This window comes from Acomys minous (assembly GCF_964271855.1).
Source record: "Acomys minous genome assembly, chromosome: 4".
Lineage (NCBI taxonomy): Eukaryota > Metazoa > Chordata > Mammalia > Rodentia > Muridae > Acomys > Acomys minous.
In genome coordinates, this window is record NC_140486.1 from 99,546,391 (window position 1) to 99,567,757 (window position 21,367).

General features: G+C 54.5%; 2 protein-coding genes across 12 annotated transcripts in view; both read right to left on the minus strand.

Annotated features, from left to right (window-relative positions):
- Nucleotides 1-6,121: 6,121 nt before the first annotated feature.
- On the minus strand, nucleotides 6,122-13,002 carry GMPPA (GDP-mannose pyrophosphorylase A). The gene is made up of 13 exons (XM_084779138.1): nucleotides 12,917-13,002; nucleotides 12,074-12,135; nucleotides 11,876-11,973; nucleotides 10,676-10,779; nucleotides 10,276-10,462; nucleotides 9,906-9,965; nucleotides 8,768-8,898; nucleotides 7,709-7,837; nucleotides 7,492-7,589; nucleotides 7,299-7,345; nucleotides 7,043-7,135; nucleotides 6,710-6,878; nucleotides 6,122-6,396 (listed from the first exon to the last, which is right to left on the minus strand). The coding sequence occupies exons 2-13, from the start codon at nucleotides 12,111-12,113 to the stop codon at nucleotides 6,296-6,298; spliced, it is 1,257 nt and encodes a 418-aa protein (XP_084635264.1). The 5' UTR covers nucleotides 12,114-12,135; nucleotides 12,917-13,002; the 3' UTR covers nucleotides 6,122-6,295.
- A 4,796-nt stretch (nucleotides 13,003-17,798) lies between these two features.
- Nucleotides 17,799-21,367, minus strand: part of SPEG (striated muscle enriched protein kinase) — a 57,721-nt gene continuing 54,152 nt past the window's right edge. For all 11 annotated transcript variants that reach the window (XM_084778438.1, XM_084778439.1, XM_084778437.1 and 8 more), the window contains 5 exons: nucleotides 20,895-21,134; nucleotides 20,560-20,783; nucleotides 19,635-19,710; nucleotides 19,204-19,353; nucleotides 17,799-18,867 (listed from right to left, as the gene is read on the minus strand). In XM_084778438.1, coding sequence (XP_084634564.1) covers nucleotides 18,675-18,867; nucleotides 19,204-19,353; nucleotides 19,635-19,710; nucleotides 20,560-20,783; nucleotides 20,895-21,134 — 883 coding nt within the window. In that variant the 3' untranslated portion in view covers nucleotides 17,799-18,674. The remainder of the gene's footprint in view (nucleotides 18,868-19,203; nucleotides 19,354-19,634; nucleotides 19,711-20,559; nucleotides 20,784-20,894; nucleotides 21,135-21,367) is intronic.

Below are 21,367 nucleotides of genomic sequence, written 5' to 3' on the forward strand. Positions count from 1 at the left end.
AGTGTGAGTCCTCAGGGAGGAGAGGAAGCACTTGTCCTGGGAGGAAAGGGGGGGCTGATTAATCGGGGTGCTAATGAGCAGCAGGGAGAGGAAGCTCAGAGGGGAGGGGGAGGCGGCTCCATCGATCCAAGCCGCGGAACCAGCAGCTGAAAAAAAAAAAAAAGTGAGAAGGGAATCGATCTGAGGGAAACGGCAGCTGCTGGGGATTAGAGCCCGAGGTCCGCGGCACTGCCCAGCAGCCACCCCTCCCCTGCGTCAGCCTGGCCCTGCAGTCTCAGGATGGCCCTGAGGGAGGGTCGCCAGCACAGCTCTCCTGGAGTTCAAGTTGCTGCTCAGCCCACCCTGGCTGCACGGTTAGGTCAGGCTCCCAGTGAAGGGGCACCCCAGTGCGTAATCCCCCCCACCCCCCACCCCACCCCCCGCACACCTGGTCCTAGCCATGCATGGTGCTCTAACTAGATGTCCCCAGCCTTTCAGCAAAGTGGCTTCCCAGGGCCCCACAGCTGGGTGTCCCCCACAAGCTTTCCATGAGTCTAGGTCAGCAGGCTCCCAAAGCTGGGAAGATAAGACCCCTGGGGACGGGTTCGAGTGCTGCTTCTGGCTGGGACACAGCAGGAGAAAGTAGAGTTGGCTTTGGAAGCAGGTGCTGGGTTCCTACGCAAGGGTCCAAGTGACCACAGGCAGCCCCATGCCTGGCAGTACTCTCCCCCCACTCTCCCCTCCCCAAAGCCCCCCACCCCACGCCCCTGTGCTACATACCTCCTTTCCTTTTCTTTCTTCCCTTTTCTCTCAATATCGATTTTTCTTTACTGTTTTTTTTTTTTAAGGTGATTTAATTGCTTTTTTAAGGTTACTTTAGTCTGGGGCTCTGCCAAGAAAGCGGGCGCTGTCCCCCAATCTCCCCCCCCAGCACTCACTACTGCCCTGATATCCTGTCTGAATTCCTTGCTATCTGCTGAGATCTCAGGGTCAAATTGTCTCCACCACACACTGACCTCCATCATGAGCCCAGATGACACCCTCTTTCCCCCCCTTCAGGTCAGTAGGGACTCTTCCATCTCTAAAAAGAAAGAGGGTGGGTGATAACTGCATACCAGGGGAGGAAGGGGCGGGGGGGGGTCTGTGGGGGAACTCCAGGCCACTGAATGAAACAGCAGTTTGTTGCATGCAGACTCCCACCGCTGCCCGGTGGCCAGCTGTCTCTAATTGTCCCCAAGTCCCTACCACCCAGTCTCCCAGACCTCCAGGAATCTGGTTATGCTCAGTGGGGACCCCCCCTCCCCCGCCCATCCTTCCAGCCCATCTCTTAGCAGTTTCCACTCACTCCTCCCCAGCGCCTTCTGGCCCCCTTCCTTTCCCTCCACACCCCCTTTGCCTCTGGCCCTGTCCCCTCTCCCCCCACCCTCCCTGCTTCCCTGCCTGCCTCCTTCTCTGCCCGGCTGCAGTTGGGTGATAATCTCCCTCATTTAGCCTCCCGGCTGCTTCCCCGGCTCATTGCCCAGCTGGTCCCTGGGGCCCGGCCCAGTTTCTTCCCCACCCCCACCCTCAGCCCTGCGCCCAAGCTCCCACAGCCTCTCCCCGTTTCGCTCACCCATTCCCTAGGGACCAGCTGCCCCTTAAGGGGAAATGGGGCTAAGGGGAGATGGGCAGGACCTGCGCTGGCTGTGAGCTAGTGGGAGGGGCTGCTAGGGACCCTGGAGCTGAGGATGTGGGTGGGGTGGGGCTGCTGTTCAGGCAGAAGGTGAGCCCCTCTCAAGACTCCTTTAACCCTCCAATTGTCCCCATTTCTCAGATTTGTTCACAGCCCAATTCTCCAACGTCCTGGGATGTGCAAATTAGGCTTCCTGAAACTGGGAAATAGAGGGGTAGCGAGAGAGGGAGGCAAAGGTTAGAGTACTCTGGGCTAGGCATGCCTAGAAAAGGGTGGAGGCAACGGGGAGGGCAGGATGGATTAGCCAGGTGTACTGGGAGGATGCTGGAGGTTTTACTTGAGTAAAATGTCCCCAAAGGGAGACCTGGGATCCCTGCCCCGTCCCCACCCCACCCCGCTCAGGACTCAACATGAAGGGTTTCCCAGGGAATCTCTTCACAGCTCAGGGACATCCCCAAAGAAAGCCGTTTCTGTTCCTTCCTGTCATTTGAGGGCTCCCGACTCCCTGGCTGGCTGGCTATATTCATAAACTACACAACCTTTGAACTCCGAAGGAGCATTCTATAGATCGAATCCCCAGCCTCCAGATCCCAAGGGACACCTCCTTGCCACCCGCCCCAGCTTAGAAACCTGGACCTGGTGCTGACCAGGGGGTGGGAAGCCAGTGTGGGCCAGACGTGGGCTGGAAGGGACAAGGATGGAGGGGGGGTGGCCTGGCTGGCGAGCGAGCAGCGGTGACAAACGGGCTGTGCGGGGCCGACGGGCGGGGGGCGGACGGCGGCTGATTTATCTGGGTTATTTATGCCACGGACGAGGCAGGAGAAGCGGTTAATGAGAGTCCCGGCGAAGGGGGATGGGAAGGCCTGGACGTGATCTGAGGCAACTGAAGAGGGTTAGCGTCCCACTGCCAGGCCCTGCCCCCACTGTCACCCGTACTCCCAGCACCCCCACACGGCCCTCCCTGGGCTATCCCAGGGAGAAATCTGCTGCTCTGTCTTGCAACCACACCATCTATCCCTATTTGGATATTCTCAAACGGAGGTCATTGGTCACCAAGAATGGAAAGCGTGGGATTCGAGCTTAGGGAATCTGGAGTAACTAGGGAGGGGACGTGGAAAGGAAGGTCAGAAAGAAGAAAAATACAAACCCTGACTGGCCAGAAACAGACGGAAGTTTGAGGGGTCAGAGGAGAGGGCTGAGGTAGAAGAGGGAGGGTGGAAGCCTGAAGACTCTGAGCTGAGGCTGGAGAGAGGGCAAAGGGCCCTTAGGCACTAATCTGGTGTCAGACTGGGAGCTCGAGATGGGGGTCTGAGTGACAGAGGGGCTAGGCAGGAGGTGGCGCTGGTCAGAGAGCAGAGGGAGCAGAGAGGAGAGAAAGAAGATGCAGAGAAGGAGGGGGAGAGGGCTTTGCAGCAGCGAAAGCTGCTGGGAGCAGATAAGGCGGCACGGCAGCAGGAGGGATTAAAGCTCCGAGGGGCATGGGGGGGGGGGGTTGCCGTGTGGGATGATGGGAGGGGGCAGGGAGGAGAGGGTTGAGGGCAAGACACCCGGCCAAGGAGACGTGGAGGAAAATGAGATCTTTGAGGAGGCAGGTTTAATCAGGGACTATTAACTAGGAAAGGAGAAAGAAGAAACTCTTGATCATCCGTTCTGGGAAGGAGGACTTTCCTGTCATGAACAGCCCTACACCCCACACACGCGCCCGGAGTGGCAGAGCTAAGCCAAGCGATGAACTGAGGAGGGTACAAGACTGCCAGATAATAGGGTTGGCAGAGGCTGGCCCCAGAAGCTGCTCTGAACGGGTCTGGAGATACTGAGAGCATACAGCGCCTCCTTGCGGTGGCTGGTGGAATTGGTCGTTGGTACTCAGTCCACTGGCGTGGAGACCCCACCTGTCTATGAGTAGGCCTCCTTATGGGGAGAGGTACATCTTGGAAGAATAGTACGTTGCTACGCAGGTTGGTCTCCCGAGGCATCCCTTACTATCTCTTGACCTGCTAGAAGGGTGTTCTTGGTGTCAACGAAACCCCCTGCTCCCCCAAACCCAGCCTAAGACAAGTCAGAGATGGCCTTGGTGACAGAAGGCAGCCTTAGTGGGAAGAAAGGGAAAGAGAGGGGGCGGCAGGAGGGGAGCGGAGGTGGCAGGCGGGGCTGGGTAATTGCGTGTTTGCCAGTTCTCAGTCTCTGCACACAGGGAGCGTGTGTTGGTGGGTGTCGCTTCACTTTGAGGAGTGTCTGTTGGCAGAGGTGTCAGTGTGTCTATCTCAGGGGTCTGGGCGATCTTTGGTTCCCGCCCCCTTTGCGTTTTGGGGGCCATGGCTCTGGGCACACCCAGCTGTGTTCCGTGCTGATGCGGCAGATGTGGCGGGCCCCAGCTGTGCCTGCTTCCCAGAGAGGGGGTGGGGGCTGCAATCTGCTCCCCCATAATGGCTGCTAAGTGCCAGGGGGAGGGACTAAGATAGAGGTAGGATTGGGCCCTTGGAAACCCCAGCAGGACAAGAATGAGAGAGGGCATTGCCTCCCCAGTCCACTCTGACCAGTTCCCCCACTCCGGCCAGTGTTCTTGGCTCGTCCTCTCGCTTGCTCCTGAAGCCCATCCAAATTTTTCTCCATACTCACTTCCTCTCCTCCCGTCGCCCCATCCAGCTTGATGCCAGAGACCACCCCCCTCCTTCCCGGCCCCCAGCTCGCTCCCCTTCACTGATTTTACAGAATAATCTTTTTATGGAAACTGGAGGGGAAAAAAAAAACACTAATGGCAGGAGCACACCCCTCCCCCGCATCCCGCCCCCTGATCTCCCCCCCCCCCCCACTTCCCACCCCAGTTCCTTCTGGTTTCTCCTTTCTTAAACCCATCCCTGAGCCAACTTATACCTCCATGAGGCCAATGAAGGCTGGGTGCAGGTCCCCATAGTGAAAGACAAGGGGGGCTCCCTGCTACCTCTTGAGGTAAAGGGCTCCCACATCATGGGCTGTGAGCTGTCCCCTTAGACAGATGGGGCTTTGGCTTCTCTCAGTGCAGAAGAGGCTCAGGAGGGGGGGACATCACCCCTCACCCTTAAGACACTTTGCACATGTGACCCCCCTCAGCCTGGGGGATGTTTGAAGGTTTCAGCTTCCCTACCCCACTCCACCTTCAAACACTGACCCTCTTGCTGCCATGTCTCCACCACCCGCACTGGGTCTAGGAAGGGGGTCCCGGGGGCCAGGGCCTGACACAGACTTATTGGATTTCACGGTGTTTTGCTGAGAAAATAATTAAATTATCATATTTATGATGGAGCTGCCACGGCCTCTGCCAACCACTTGGAACAGAAGGGTCAGGGTAGGGGGAGGAGAGGAAGGGGACCCACAGCCTGGCCTTGTGGTCCAACCATCTCCTAGCCCCTTCCCCAGGGAGATGACCCCAGGCTGAGTGGCTCTGCAACTCTGCTGACGGTGGCAGAGATGACAGGTCTGGGCTGGAGGCAGGTTGGGGAGAAACCAGGAAAAGGGGCTGTGGAGGAGCAGGTTACAAGTTAGGATTGCTAAGGCCTCGGGCCATCCCCCACGCTCTCACGGAGCCCTCATGATGTGGGAGGTCTAATCTAGGCTAGCCCCCAGGTTAGCCTTGGTCTAGCTCCCATATATTTTTCTAACTGCCTGCCTAGGAAGCTATGAAATCCTGGGCTCTGTCCCAGACCCTGGTGTTGACAACAAGGTCCCGACACCCTGCTGCCTGCCACCCAAGCCGGCTGCCAGGACCCCCTCCTGTCTCCCACCCAAACCCTGCCCCCCTATTCTCTTCGGGTAATTAGATTCCTCTCAATTAGCAGATTACGATCATTACCAGCTCATCTGGCAACTAAACTCAGCACCCACAGCTGTGGAGAGGGGGGTGCCAAGAGGGGCACACTGGGGTCATGGGCAAACACGGCAATGTGGAGAGCAGGGCTATGACCTGTCAAATGGTATCAGGCTGCCAAGAGGTAAAGGGGTCTTTTCTAGACCAGAGACCTCTGCCAGAGGATTGGGAGATGGGTCCTGGAAGACCCCTGGGTAGAGGCAAAACCCCCAACTCCCCAAAGTCAGCCTGGGAGCAGATGGAGCTGGCAAAGCGTTAAACAGGCCAGGGCTGGGTCTTGGCATGGAGCTAAGGAGAGCAGGCTGCTGGGTGTTGAGGCTGGGCCCAAGCCTCCCAGCAAGTATGCCCACTGAAACCCTTCAGCTTTCTCTCAAGCCAGACCCAGGGAGGCAGGTGAACAGGGCGGAGGTCATGGGGGCCAGCAGGCCAGGGAGCCTGAGGGGCCTTCCTCTAAAGCAGCTAGGCAGGAGGGGGAAGGAGGGGGAAATTTACCAGGACTCTGGATTCATTATTCATGAGCCAGCAGCAACGACTCCAATTTAAATGCTAATGTGGGGGGGCCTGACTCAGCTGCCCCTCTTGTACCTCCACTCCCAGCCAAGGCACATGGCGGAGTCCAAGCTGGCTTCAAGGTTCATGGGGGTTTATTTGGGAGTGGGGAAGGAGGCCAGGTGTCCCCGGCCATACACGTGGCTCCCTATAAGGTGGCTTCATCAGGTCCTTTCTGGACAGAGCTAGCCAGGCAGGCGGAAGCCCAAAGGAGAGTGGGCAGAAGTCCTGGGGCCCTTTTGGCTGCACCCTCACAAGATGATTTGGTTGGTGAAGCTTCGACTCAGCTCCTTGTGTGGCAGAACAATCGAGTTCAAGATGAGCACCTCGGCAGGGATCCGGACACGGCAGCCTGAAGCATGGAGGAGGGCACCAGGAGCAGGTCACGAGACAAGGGATGGGGCAGGGAGCCATGGCAGGCCATCAAGAGGGAGTCCTCCCTGCCCACATGTGCTCCAGGCCTCATGCCCCAGTGATTCACTCAGGCTGGGTACATGGCAGGATCTTGGTAAATGTTTGCTGAATGAAACACACACACACACACACACACACACACACACACACACACACACACGATACATACAAGAACAAATGTTCCTGTTACACACCAGCCATCACCTGTGGGGCTTCTCAGCCTTTACCCCAACCCCGCCCCCCAACCATACCCAGGATAGTGATGGCAGGAAGTAGCTTTCCATCCTTGAAGAGGCTCTCACTGTCCATGCGAGCTCGGGGGTCATTGGGATTGGGGTCATTGGGAGTGCCTTCTACCCGGGCCCAGCGTCCCACCGTGCTCCCCCAGCCTACGATGCTGTGAAGGACACAGGTGTGCTCCTGTTAAGTAGAACGGTACAAGGTGAGTAGAGCAAGAGACAGGCACAAGAAGGTGTGAAGGGAGATACAGATCCTGGGGTGGGGCTTCTTGCTCTGGGAGGCATACCTGGGCCCTCCCTGTCAGCCTTTTGGGTACCACACACTGTTGAATGCCTGGTTCCTACCTGCAAAGTGGCTCCATGGAGGACAATGCTCTCTCGAAGACGCACACCATCGCCTACAATCACCCCCTTCCCAATGGAGACATTGGGGCCCAGCTGTGGAGAAGATCATCATACTATGAGTGGAGGGACTTGGGGATGCTCAAGGCCACTCAACAGGTATACCAAAGACGGGAGATGGACCAGCACCTGAGCTCAGTCCCTTTGTATCCCCACCAATCCCAACAGCCTCTCCCCTGAGGTTGGGACCACAGCTTACCACAGCTGATGGGGCCACTTTAGCAGTTGGATGGATGTAAACATTTCCTAGAAGCAGAAGAAACAACTTGGGGACAGATACCCCAAAACATAGGGAGGGGAAGAGACTGAGCTTGCAACCCTACATCTGAGGTGAGGAGTGTAGGCCCAAGGGCATGGGGGAGTAAAGAGTAATAATGGGATGGGGCAGGTACCTCTGATTCGTGGGCCCCCTGGAGTGTGTTTGGCCAGCCTTTCTGGGTGAGTGATCTGGTATCGGCTCAGATAGAGGCGGGAGGCATAGAGGGCTGAGCTAGGTATAGAAGGGGGAGTGGTCGTCAGGGTCCACAAGGCCTGTGCCTACCATCTCAATGCCACATTCCTAAGAGCCTCAAAAACAGTGACACAGGCTTTTCCCCAACCCACACGTACCCTGCAGACTTGATCTGGCTCCAGATACCATCGGTGAGGTGCACATAGATTTGGCCCTGCCCAGCCAGGGCCGAGAACACATCCTGCTCCAGTCGGATGGTCCCTGCCCCAGGCCATGAGCCATCCTCCCTGGCCAGGAAAGGAGAAGACATCAGTTCCCTAGCTGAGCCTCAATATGGGGTCTCTCCAGGAAGGAACTGAAGGGGCTTTGCCATCTCTCCAAGCCCTCCTCTACCAACATCTATTCAAATCCTAGGCACCTCTTCTACTACCCTTGACCAACTGCTTTCTCTGGGAGCCCCAGGCCTAGACCCCACTCCTCCCATCCCTGCTCATGCCCACCCCCTCCCCCCCTTCACCCGTCTGGTCACCCTCCCTCATTGGATGGCACAAAAAACCAAACTCACCCCAGAGCAAGGCAGCTGGTGAGGGCAGAGACAGTCACAGAGAGAGGGGGGGAAAGAGATGGTAGAGATGCCAGCTCAGCAGAAACAGAGAGAGAGTAGCCAGGAGAGACGGGGAGAAGCAGAGACATGGTGGAGTGAGAAATGGTCGTCAGCAAATGACTGCGGCGTGAGATGGGACTGGGTGGGAGGGGAGGCCTGGTAGGCAGCTTTTCAGTCTTGGAAGGGACAAACCGTATATTAGCAAGCAGGGCTCTGGGCAGTCTGAGTGAGGGTGAGAGAGAGTGTATGAGTGCGTGCGCACGCGCACGTGTGCACTCATATCTGCACTTGAGCACATGTGCACCCAAGTGTGTGTTGCCGTCTGTTCTGAAAGATGTCTCTGGGACACCCAAGGCTGGAGAGAAATGGACCAGAAGGGGAATGGGCAGGCGGTGACAGAGGAGGAGCTGCTGGGGTGTATAAGGAAGAGGGACACAATGAGGTGAGGAGGGGAGGGGCTTAGGCTGGCTGCAGATGACAGTGGGAAAGGGCAAAGGGAGAAAGAGGGCGAGCAGGGTGACATGGAACCTGCAGAGCCTGGCAGGGGGCGTGGGCGTGGGGATGGGACTGAGATGCTTGGGGTTGGGTCACAGGGTCATGGAGCCTGCCTCACAGTTGCCCATCCTGCTGATTACGCTGGAATACATCCCGAAGAGGTTTCAGGGCTTCTGGGGAAAAAAGGTAGATGCCACAGTTGATGATGTCACTGATAAAGGTGCTGGGTTTCTCCACATAGTGTAGGACCTAAGGAAGTGAGGACAGAGTTCATACTGGAAAGCAGACCGTCATCACCAATACAATCTCATCCTCAACCACTGCCAGGCCCTTCTGCTGCCCTGGACAACCCCTAAGGGGTAGCTCACACCTTACCCCTACCTGGCTTTACATCCCCAGGGGCCTGCCTGCTTCATCCTGCCTAACTCCTAGCATTCCAGGAACACAACTGGCCACTAGAATGTCCTTCCCCACCTTTTCCTCTGGAAAAACCCAGTCTGAAACCCAGTTACTGCTCAGTGCTCTCCTGCCACCTTTGCTCAGCTACTCAGAGCTGACCCCCCTGACCTCTGGCCACACCTCTCCCAGGCCACTGGGCCGTTTCCAAGGACTGGCTTCTGACTTGTCTTCTTTGCTAGACTGGGGTTTCCTGAGAAGCAGAGGATGTGTTCTGTGGTTCTGCTCCTTTCACTTCTAGCTGATGCCTGCCCCAAAACTGCGTATGTACATTCCACGTATAATATATATATTAAACTATCAACAGGTAACATGGTTTGTGTGTCAAAGCCAGTGAGTCAGGGGCAGGGATTCCACAAACAAGGCCCCTCTTGCTTTAGTGACTACGCTTCCACCTCAGTAGTTATGGGTCACTGTGCTACTTCCTGCCAGTCTTTGTACAAACTGTTCTCTCTGTCTGGAAAACCTTCCGTCTCCCCCATCTTTACAGGCTTAACTCAGCGCATCCTGTTTCCTGAAGGAAACCCTGCCCCCACCCCGGCTCTTGCTGTCTTCTGTGTTCCACAGTGCCCCATGCATACGTTTATTAAAACATGCGACCTACAGAAATGAACCAGCACCCCTTCCCCTGTCATTCTCTCTTAAAAGGGCTACAGGATGATTCACCAGGGAGGGGTAGGGGGGATGGCACACATACTATCCTATCCGTTTGACATGATGGATCCCACCTGAAAGTGTTCTCGGCATTGGGTATGGGGTTGAGCTTACAGAGTGGTACCCGGCCCCCGTCCTCCTCTCACCTCATGTGTCTGTGGGTTCTCAACGATGCAGCCGTAGTTGAGGGATTGCGTCCTGTTAGCCTGAGAGACAGACATATCCGAGACAGTGACCTGCCTCCTCCAGGGCAGCCAGGGCTGTCTTCTCTTCCTTTTCCTTCCTTCCCCTCTAGCACCTGGCACGCAGCCCTGACACTGACAGGCCTCCAGCAGAGTGGAGAGCTGACAGCTGCCCTCCCTCTCCCCACTTCCCAGCAACCAAAGGGCTTAGGGTTGCCAATGACACCTCTCTTACCATTGGGGCAGCGCACCTCCCTCCCAACACCCATTCCTACTCCAAGACCTAGAGTGGCCCCAGGCTCTCTGTGGCCCTCAGGTCTCCCAGCCCTCTCACCGTGGTGCCGAGGAGTAAGAAGGGTCGGCGCTGGCGTCTGTGAGCATCCAACATAGCAGTCAAGGGGAAGTCAGAGCAGACATCAGCGTTGAGCACGAAGAATGCCTCAGGTGCCCCGGCCAGGATCTGGTCCCGAAAATGGTAGAGACCACCCCCTGTGCCGAGGGGAGCAAACTCCTGCAGGTACCTGTCCCCAGGGACCCCAGCCACCTCAGTGAGATGCCACAAGCCAGGGCACCTGACACGCCCTCTCCCGACACCTCTGCCCTTTTCAGAAGTACTTCCAGCCAGGCCTGCAAGGAAACTTAGTATTAAGAGATTCTGATGGCCCGAATAAGAATCTCTTAGTTATGGGGTGGACCCTGGTAAATACAATGGACGCAACCCAACCCATTCCCACCTGACTGGAAGGTTAAACTCCTGCTGAGCAGCTTCTAGGAACTGGGTGAGCACCTCATCAGGCTGGTAGAAACCAATGAGCAGAATCTCCTGCATTCCAGGGACCTAGAACAAGGGAAGCGGTTAGGAGAGAAATTCTGATGGGAATTGGGAAGATCTTGGTACTGGTCCAGAAGTCTGGAGGATACAAATTCAGCTTCAGCTGGGTTTAGTGGGTAATCACCATTCTGACCTGCTTCTCCTTTAGGCAGTGAGGAAGTTTCAATTCTCAGCCCAGATCTTTTCATTTTTGATAGTCCCCCATGTGCCTGGAGACTGGAACAACCTTGTTTACCAAGCCACATTAATGCATAATCCAGCCATCTTTTCTGCCTTTCCTTCTTTCTCTCTCACTACTGGGGATTGAACCCAAGACCTCACACTTCCTAGGCAAGTGCTCTATCTCTGAGCTGTATCTGTAGCTCCTGTATGTGTGTGCATGCATATGTGGGTACACGTACCCACAAATATGCATCCACATGGAGGCCAAAGGCCAATCTTGGGGTTTTCCCTCAGGAGTAGCCCACCTTGTGACTGGCTCTTAATAAGGGTGATGGGGATCGAACTCATGTCCTCATGTTTGTGCAAGCAAGCACTGTACCATCTGAACCATCTCCCATCGTATAGTATTCTAAGTCTGATATCAGCATGAGATGGGGGAGGGGTGCCATTTATCAAGGGTCTGCACTGAATTAGGCATTTTACGGCTTTAGCACCCCACAAAGGAGGTCTAAGCTCTACTTTACAGATAAGAAAACCAGAGCTCAAAGAAAGTTGAAATTTTGCTGGCTCTGGGTCTCAGCAGGAAGGCTGGACTCAAAACTCAAACCTTGCCTATCCCAGTAACAAAGCGATAAAGAAAAGGAGCTACAACACAAGGCTTTGTGCTTTGTTACCCATAAGGGACCCCCGTGCTATGGCCCTAACTTATCTTTTAAGATCCCTGCCTGACTTCACATTGCATACTGTAAAACTAGGTGTGAAACCTCAGCAGCAAAAGGCAGGGAAGTCAACAGGCACGGGCCTGAAGAAATGCCATTCACATAGACGTCAGTGAGTGACAGCCTTTGAAGTTACACTCGGTGGGAAATGGAAGACACACCCACAGCACGAAGGAGACAGAGCAGGAAGTGCAATGTGAGAGGAGAAACTACAGGGTTACCTGAGCACAGGCTTCTATATGGTGCTGGATCATAGGGACGCCTGCCACGGGAAACAGTGGTTTGGGCACCTCAAAAGACAAAGGCCTGAAGCGAGTCCCTGAGAGAGGACAGGACAACATTTTAGCCGCCCACTCCCTTCTGCCCCAGCCCCACCCACCGCTCCAGCCCACCCCCTCCCCTATTTCCCAGCTCCTCACCCTTTTGAGGGCCTCCAATGAGGATCACAGCTTTGAGCATGATGAAGGGCAGCTACCTAAACCTCAAACCCCCAACAGAAGAGTTAACATTCAGATCTCACACCCCAAATTGCAACAAATAGCCTTTTCCTAAGATGTAAACTCAAAAGTTCACACCATCACAGATTTCATCCCAATCCAGAGCTCAGTTGGCCTCAAAAAAACAGAACCCGGCTCTTTTATCTCTAACGACTTCCCTTTGGCCATGAACAAATTCTGTAAACTCGGGAACTCAACGGACCCCCTTCTCAAGACTCCAAAATCACAAAAACCTGAAATCTCCATCCCAACAACTGGCAAACGCCTGTATCCCCCTTTCTAGATGTTCAGCCCCGAATCCCAGTGGTGAATATGGAACCACAAACCTCGCGTGAGCTCTGGGTATTGAATTTCAATCCTAAGAATGAGCCCCAAGTACTGAGCAAACACTAATCTGCACTTGATTCGTGGTAGTCCTAACACTTCTAGGTGTTGAAAGTGAATCCTAAGACTACCTGCATGTGCTAAAGCTCGAATCAAAAGACAGGTTCCCTTGACACGCCACATGCTGAGCCTACTGACTCCAGCAGTGCGTATCATGACAGCTGGTGCCGGAATCTCTGGATTCCGAGAATCGATTGCTGACCCTCTCAACTGAGTCTGTCCAATAAATGTTAGCTTCTCGTAGTCACGGGTTATGGAGCCAACACAAGCACGGGCATGAAGAGAACAAGACAGGACCTCCGAGCCCTCTCTAGTAGCTCTAGGGTCCGTCCCCCCTACCCATAGCTGCCCGCCAACCCTCCACCAAGTAGGTCCTTTTACCACTAGCTCCCTTTACGCCAGCTCTGCCGCCCGTAACTGCTTGCTCCTTCCGCGGACGTGTCTCCTTAGAACTCGCGAGAGCGCCTTCGCAGGGGCTGCCGGGAATTGTAGTTTTGAAAAAGTCCACCCTCTTTCTCCAACTTTATTAAGCGTTCTGGAAACCTGGAGTTTGGTCAAAGGGTTGAGGGACGGGCTTAAATGAGGACAGAGAGGAGTGAAGGTCGGAACTAAGAAGTTTGAGACCTAAGCTTTCCCAGCGTGGGCTCAGAGACAGCGGAGAACAAAGTCACAGGAGAATATAGATCAGAGGCGAAAGGGGTGTAGCCAGCCTTGGAATTGGTAGGTGCTAGGTCGTCAACAGCTTGGGAGGGGCCGCGCCCAGGCTGAGCAAAAGAAGAGAATGCGGAGTCGCAGCTCCAATAGTTATCCTGCTGGGAAGTTTGACTCTGAGATAAATCCTATTCTGGATTTACTGTCTGTGAAATGAAGCACAGGACTAGACACGCTGTTTTTCCTGGTGGCTCCGACATTCTGTGACGTTGGCCTGTGGGTCTTGGAAATAATGTGTGGGACAGGAAGAACAAATGACAATGGAAAGAAAAAAAGAATAAAAAATAAAAAAAGACATGGAGGGACAGAAGGAAAGCAAGTTTTATTAGGTAAAATGGAAGAGGGTTTGGGTCCCACCAGCCCCTGGGCTCGCTGCCAGGGCAAAGGGTCTGACAGTTCCTTTCAAGCCATGTCCACCATCCACCCACGCGAAGGGCTGGTCCGCTGTCCGCTGTTCCCTACCGACACATCATACTTGCCACCGTCCTGGAGTGTGAGTCCAGCAAATGGTCTGTGTGGTGGTGTTGGTACCAATCTCAACACCCTGGGGAAGGTGTGGAGAGATGGAAGGTGGAGCTGTGCGTCAGTTTACCCGGGTAGTGAGGGAGCCTAGATAATTAGAAAGCTCTGTTCTTTGCGGCTCAGCGACCCTCATCCCGAGACTGGGTTTCTCTGTGTAGCCTTGGCTGTCCTGGACTCACTTTGTAGACCAGGCTGGCCTTGAACTCACAGCGATCCACCAGCCTCTACCTCCAGGGTGCTGGGATTAAAGACGTTTGCCACCACGCCTGGCCCTGTTGTTGTTCTTGATGTCCTCCCTGTCCTTGGTCTGGTGGACATCCAGCGGAGGCTAGCCCAGGATCTGGGCAGCCAGTGTTAGGATGGTGTCTTTGCATGTATGAGTGTTATCAGGTCCCTTCTGAACCTTAGCGGGAACTAGAGGAAGGGCAGGGGAACCTCGCCAGTAAAGGACATGAGGTAAGGTGGGGCAAAAAGCATCCATCACCTCCCCAGCTGATATCTGGCCCTAAATCCACACGGTGCATTTGAATTCACAGTACATTATTGGGCAAATGACTAGTCTCTAAGGTTTTTATCTCTTTAGCTATTAAAGAGGACTCAGCCCTGTCCCTTTTTCTCTGGGTCAAGTAGGAGATCAAAAGAGATACAGCTCTCACAGTACTTTGGAGGTAGCTTTGAATAGAGGAAATTGCTCTGGGTTAGGAGCCAGAAAACAGGATTTTTAAATCTTGGCTCACACCGTGACCTTGGGCCCTGGAGTCGAATGAAGGGAGCCCACGGTTGACTTCTCAGTCTGAGTGGGACCAGGTCCTGAAGTAGGGGCATCATTCTTTCTGGACTAGGCCCAGTTACAAACATGCTCTGGCCTGGACACTACTGCTGTGGATCCCCAGGTGCTGTTTTGGGCCTAGGGTGTGTGAACCTTCCACAAGGAGGCACTGGCAGAAGGGATTGGCTACGCTGATGCTATCTATAGTGGTCTAGGCAGGCCAACTCAGCGCCTTGCACCACCAGAGCCACCACATTAAGGTCCCGGGAAACACAGCCTTGCAAGCTTGGGTCCATTGCACAGCTCCTTGCATCCTTTCTCCAGCAAATAAACAGGTCCAGCCTTGGCTGTGCTGCTTTTCATCAGAACTATGTCCTTCAGAGGCTCCAGAAGCCGGGACAGGCCCTCCTCCCTCAGTTCCTTCTGAAACTCACAACCCTACCCTTCCAGGCTGGGTCAGTACTCAGAGCTCCCATAATAGGACTGAGGCCTTCTTCTCCCCACCTAGTCTGCCAGCACAGCATCTCTGCACGTTTTCCTTGACCCACTAGACACCTAACCTGGAAATTGGGACGAGTGGGAAGGGGGCCTGCCCCTGAACTGTTACTTTTTTAAAATGATCCTCTTTTGTCAGTGACTTCTCCCCCAGCCCCCTGACTAGTGGTTCACATAACTGTTAGGGTCTAGGTGATCTGCTGAAGAAAGACCCTCCCCTCCCAAAGGCAGTATGCAAAAAAACAAAGAGTGTTTTTAATCTAGCATGCTAGGGTCATCTCTCTCTCCTAGAGGGAGACCCCGAAATGAGCAACAGTGCGGGTCTGGAGGCTTTCCTCTCCACCACTCCAGACTCCTGCATCTGGGGCCCCAGACCTGCATGCAAATGGAGGTTCTCTGGACCTCGGAGTGTGTGTGTGTGTGTGTGTGTGTGTGTGTGTGTGTGTGTTCATTCATATCCAGAGTAACATCTTGGAGGTGGAACTGCTGTTTGTTTGCTTGCTTGCTTGTTGGTTTGTTTTCACATAAAATGTTTTTGAACATTTAAAGAGTAGACAACAAACTTGGGGATCCAGGCTGAGCCAGAGATTTCGGGTTTTCAACCCGCTCCTTACTTAAGAAAAATACCCACCTGGCATGGGAATGACTGAAACGTTTCTCAGGAATGGACTCGTCCAACAAGGGTTGACTCCAAGACTTCACGTGGCTAGCTGGGTTGTTTGTAGGCCACCCTCCTGGATATCAGAGCAGGGGTGCGGGCAGGTAATCAGCACCAGGCTCTAGTTTTATACATTGCTCCTTTCTTTGCCTTGTTTGGCATGGTTGCCCTAGGAACCGCAGCCTCCACTCACTCACTGGCCAAGTAGCCCTAGGATGCCTAGGATGCTGGCCCCAGAAGAGGTACCTGAACTGCTTGGGGATACAGCAGCATCTGGACAGCTGGATATGACAAGGGGCATTCATCCCACTCCTAGGAGAACAAGATGTGGCCAACAAGAGGCATGGCTTTATACCAATCTCAACCTCCAGGCAGCCATATAATATGCCCTTTTTCTGACGCTGTAAATTAAAGGCGTGCGAGTGTTTGGGGGAAGCATCCTTAAGTAAAGCCAGAGTGGCCTTGAACTCCATGGTCCATACAGCCAAAAAATAAAATGGACTGCATGGCTGTCAAAACCAGTGGGAATCACCTTACCTTTATGGCCACCCTCACCCCAAGAGTCTCCAGTTGCCCCCTGGTGGTAGGATGAAGTAAGACAAGGGGGTGCAGGAGAGATATTTGAGAACAGCAGCCATCATCGCCATGACCCCTAATGCCACCTTCAGCCCCCACTAGCTTGCGTTTTTGTGACAGGATAGGGTCTGGATGATGGTCAGTGCTATCCTTGAAGGTTAGGGCTATGATTGGCTCCCCTACTTCTAGGTCTCTTGGGGGCATAAGCTGGTGCATAGGGGCACCAGACCACCTGTGTGGAGAGTCCAGTCTGTGCAGGCTAGGGTACCAGGTGGCAATATCGTTCCCACTCATTGTAAGGACCCACTCAGGTGTGGGGCATTGCCACCTTTTGATCAGAACAATCTTGACACCAGTCTTCTGACATAAATTACCTTTGCTCCTCCAGGTTTGGAACAAGCAGTTCACATGCCATTTCCAATGGAGATGGGAAGGAAACTGCAGATCAAAGGGGGACGGGAGAGGAATTTTTTACTGTTTATCAAGATATGAGTTCAGGCACCTCATTTTTATACGAAAGCGTCTGCAGTGTGTAAGGGACGGGAGATCCTCGCAGGCAAACTGTATGTCTTCATAATTGAAATGCTGGGTGGCCAACGTGCCTCTCTCATCCCTTCCCAGTGGTTTTTAACAGCTTGTTATTTTATGGTGATGGGCCTTGCCTCTTCCCTGAGGTCCCGGGGAAGCCAGATTGGCTGCTGGAGCTTGAGTTAAGAGGTCTTCGAACCGGCGCCTATGCTTTCTGCCTATGGGCAGAAGTTCAGTCCTTTCACTTTGCCCACAGTAGGGCTTCAAGGTAGAACACGGGGAACCTGGCTCCCTCTTTCTTCTACCTCAGATCCCGGAAGCTTATTTCTGGGACCTGGTGTCCATTCTTGGGTGCCCCCATGGGTGTACCCAGTCACTGCCCAACAGACTCCTAACTTGCCATGGAGACAAGAAGGTCTAGTCTGATGTGTCTCTCAACCCTAGAAAAAATGCTGGACATGGCTGCTCTGAGCACTCACAGCTGTTCCACGCATTCAGATCTCTGTTTTAATCCCAAGAACATGGTGCCAGCGCCCCCACCCCAGCCCAGCCCACCCCCATTTCTTCTACGGCTCTTCACACTTTTTTAACCAATTGAGATGGAATCTGTCTCTCCCTAGTCCTGGGGAAGGACACGAGTAAAGGAGGTTGAGATAGGCCTAGGATGTGGCTGGTCTACTTCAGAGCCCAGAATTCTCCAGGTTACAAAGAGAGAGCAAACGTGAGCAGAGGCGGGGGTCCCTGGGGTCAAGATAGACGGTGGGTGTGGGAATTCAGAATGTCTGCCAGCGTTCTAGAAGCTGCGCAGTGAGGACAGGACAGTCTTCCTCCTTCTAGGAATGAGAAGTAGTGAGGACTCAGGGGAAAACGTAGATGATACAGACCCCTGAACGCGTTGTCATCGCCCAGAGAAGGCGATGCTCCACCCAGGACTCACTCCAAGCCACCGAGCCACCTCCCCCTCACCCCACCTAGAGGCCACAGGTAGGTTCCGCCACTTGCTGTTTTGTTTTCTGTTTGTTTGTTTGTTTTTAATTTTTCCTTGTGACAGACAGACAGAGAGCTGCACAGACAGCTGGATGGCTGAGGGGATGGTCAGGACAACATAGGCAACAGGGGATTGGATGGAAAGGGAACTCCATAAAAGGCAATAAATAAATAAATACAAATGGGAAGAAGGGCAAAGGCCATGGAGGAGCAGTGGGGACATCCCTGGGCCAGTGTAGAATGGCCAGAACTGCATCGGCCGGGACAGGAGACCAGCTTGAGTGGCCTTCCTTCAGCACATGTTGCTTTGCCTTTCTCCTTTCTCTTTCTGAAGATACACCTGCTGGCCTGGCCTGCCACCCCTGAGCTTGCTCCCGTGGCCTTCCACCTCTCTGCCCTCCCTTATGTCTCTGCCCTGGCTCCTGGCACTGTCTCGATGTCCTGCCCTCCTCTCCCCGCTCCTGGCTTACTGTTCCCACACCATGGGATCCTTCTTCCTCCTCAGCCACTTCCTCCACTGGCTTCTCCCTGAGATGTACCATTCCTAACCCATCCCACAACCTTCCTCAACTTCCTCCCTCCCTGGCATCTCTCTTTTTCACTCTTTACTTCCGGACTCCCTTCTTGCCTCTTTCCGTTCTCACCCTTGCCCAGCCTGGCCAGTGGATCTCCTGTTCTGGTTTTGGCCATGGGTGACATCATTGGGCTGAAAGCCCCAGAGGCCTTGTCCCCTTAGGTCCATGAGGTAATAGGCCAGCCAGATGTTGCTGCTGCTGCTGCTGGTATCTGAAGCCCCGGCCCTGTCCAGCTCAGCATGGGCTCTGGAATGTCCCTTGGCAGCATGGATGGGAACCCGAGTTGGAGCCCGTGGCCGGGCTGTGGTCCATTGCCACTTAGGGGCTGCCGGGGTAGGAGCGGAGCAGCACCTTGTGCCGGGTAGCAGCCTCGGCCCGCCGCCGCCGCTGCTCGCCCAGGAACTCCTTGAGCCGGTTGGTGGTAAAGGTGAGCGTCTGGCGGCGCAGTTTCATCAGGTAGGCATCTTGCAGCCATGGGTGGGCCAAGCAGTCCTGCAGTGAGGGCCTGCTCCTGCCGGGCGAGCCAGGGGACCATGAGCCAGTAAAGAGGCCCTAGGAGAAGGCAGGCTGTACCCTCCTCCCTTGGGCCCTTTACCAGTCCTGACTCATCAATATGTGTGTGATGCTGGGCAGTTCAGGGGCTTAGTTTCCCAGTCTTTGGAATGGGGAGGGCGATTCAGTCTTTCTCAAGGCTGTTATGGGCTTTAAATGGTAGGCAGCAGGACAGCTGCTGCAGCTGCACTATATGGAGGAGTTGGGAGTCTTCAGCCAAGTGACGCCAGGACAGGAAGTCTGCATCCACAGGCTGGTAACACCGCATGGTTGGCAGGTTAGGGGGCCTACTCACCAGGGATGAACTGAGAGGACCTTTCGCAAGAAGAGGGTGGCACTCTGGGATGTGTTAGGGTACAGCTGGAAGGCATCAAAGCGACCCCCCACAATCCGAGCCTCTGTCTCCTGGGGGTCTGGCTCATAGAATGGAGAGTATCCACTAAGCCTGTTGTGGAAGACAGGGGAGGGAGTTGGCAATCTCAGATGCCCCTCTCATTGCCTCTGCCTTAGCATGATGCTCAGTTGTCAGGCCTAAGAGATGTTCCTGCAGGGCATCTGGGAGGGGCACAAGACTCAGGGGGCGGTGCCACTTTGCCAGTGGGCGTGTGCTAGGGAGATGGCATCAAGGAGGAGGTGTGGACAGAAGTGGGCTGAGGCTATAACAGGCAGAGAGGAGGATCATGGGTGGAGGAAAGCAGGGGGCTGGGGCAGGGCCAGGCCACTTACATGATGTAGGTGAGCACACCTGCTCCCCAGATGTCCGTGGCAGAGCCAATGGGGTCTCCCTTCACCATCTCAGGGGCTGACAAAAGACAAAGTTCAAGCTGACCTAGGCTCTCTATAGCAGGGGACGGGGAGAGGCAGGCTAGAGGGAGGGGTTCTGGAGCCTTAAGGAGCTGGACCATGGCTGGGTCTGAGTAAAAACAGAGCAGCAGGGCCTTATGGGGTCAGCAGGCAGGACAAAGGGGTGGGGGGGAGCAGCCACAAGGAGATGTGGGCTATCTAAGGCGCCGAATGATGGAGGTTCCAGAGGACCCAAGATTCAACTTCAGAGCTGCCTTGGATCAGCTCCTCAGTAGTGCTCCCATTCACACAGAGTGTGGCCAACACCAAGATTAAGAGCCTTTGAAATCAGCCCGGCTGGCTCTAATCCCAAACCTGCCCCCTTCTAACTACGGGACCTCGGGCGATTTACTAAAGCTGCCTGGCTCTCCATTGTCTCACCTATAAAGTGTGGCTTGTGGAATAACGCTAAGGGACTGAGATAATAAGCACGAGTTAGCAGGTAGCTAAATGACTGCTGGGTTTCCCTGCTCTGTGCAGTCGTAATTGATTCTCTTGTCTTCGCAGCTTTCGCAAATCCCATCGCAGTTATTTGTATCTGTCTAATTGGACGAATACTTAACGTCAGGGCGCCTCTCTTTCCTCATCTGTAAAAAGGGAGGACTATTATGCCAAACTCTGGGGGCAATTGTAAAGATCAATGGGGGAAAAAAAAACAAACCTCCGTTCATTATTTTACATATAACAGTTAATGCATATGAATGGTACATGTGTGAGTGAAGGGGGTGGGGATGGGAGTTATTGAGCCTGGCATGCCCCTCTGGCAGTTGTCCAACCCTCAACTGTGACAGGTTGCTGGTCCTCTTACCCATGAACTCCAGAGTGCCTGTGCGGTGTCCAAGGGGCTTCAGGGCCTGAGGGTTGTAGGGCTGGGCACTGCCAAAGTCCACGATCTTAAGGGCATTGTCAGCCGCCAACAACAGATTGTCTGGCTTGATGTCCAGGTGTAGCACATGGTGACCATGGAGGTAGTCCAGGCCTTGTAGCAGCTGCACCACATAGGTGGCCACATCATCTTCTGAATATCGGAATCTAGGGCAGGGGGGTGGGGTGGGAGGGGGAGGGGCTGTCAGCAGAGGCAGAACCTGTGACCTTCCAGCCAGCCTCCCCCACCCTTGCTACCCTCAGGAACACCCAGCTAACCTGTCGCTGAGCCCACAGAGGAGTTCCCTGTTGCCACAGCTCTCAGCGATGAGCACAAGGTACCGAGGGGTGATGTAGGCCTCGTGCAGGGACATGAGCCGCTCGTGGTGCAGTGTCCGCAGCACTTCATACTCCTGCAGCACCCGTCGCCTGCCCTCTGCTGCATACGGCACGATCTTGGCAACGAATGTCCGACCTGTAGCATTCTCCCGGCAGGATCGCACAACACCAAAGCGGCCCCTGTGTGTGTGGGAGGGAGGTCACAGACTCAGGGTGGGGCACTGTCACCGTGAGAGCTAAAATGGGAAGTAGGAATCCTGGGAACAAGAACACAGTGGGCTTCAGTGTGAGCTCTGGAGTTCAGTGCCAGTAACAAAGGTTCCGTCACTCCTGACTATCTTTGGAAGAGCCCATAACCTCAGTTTTTCTCTCATCCGAGAAAAGAGGTGATGCTAGCAAGGCAGTGCCTTCCT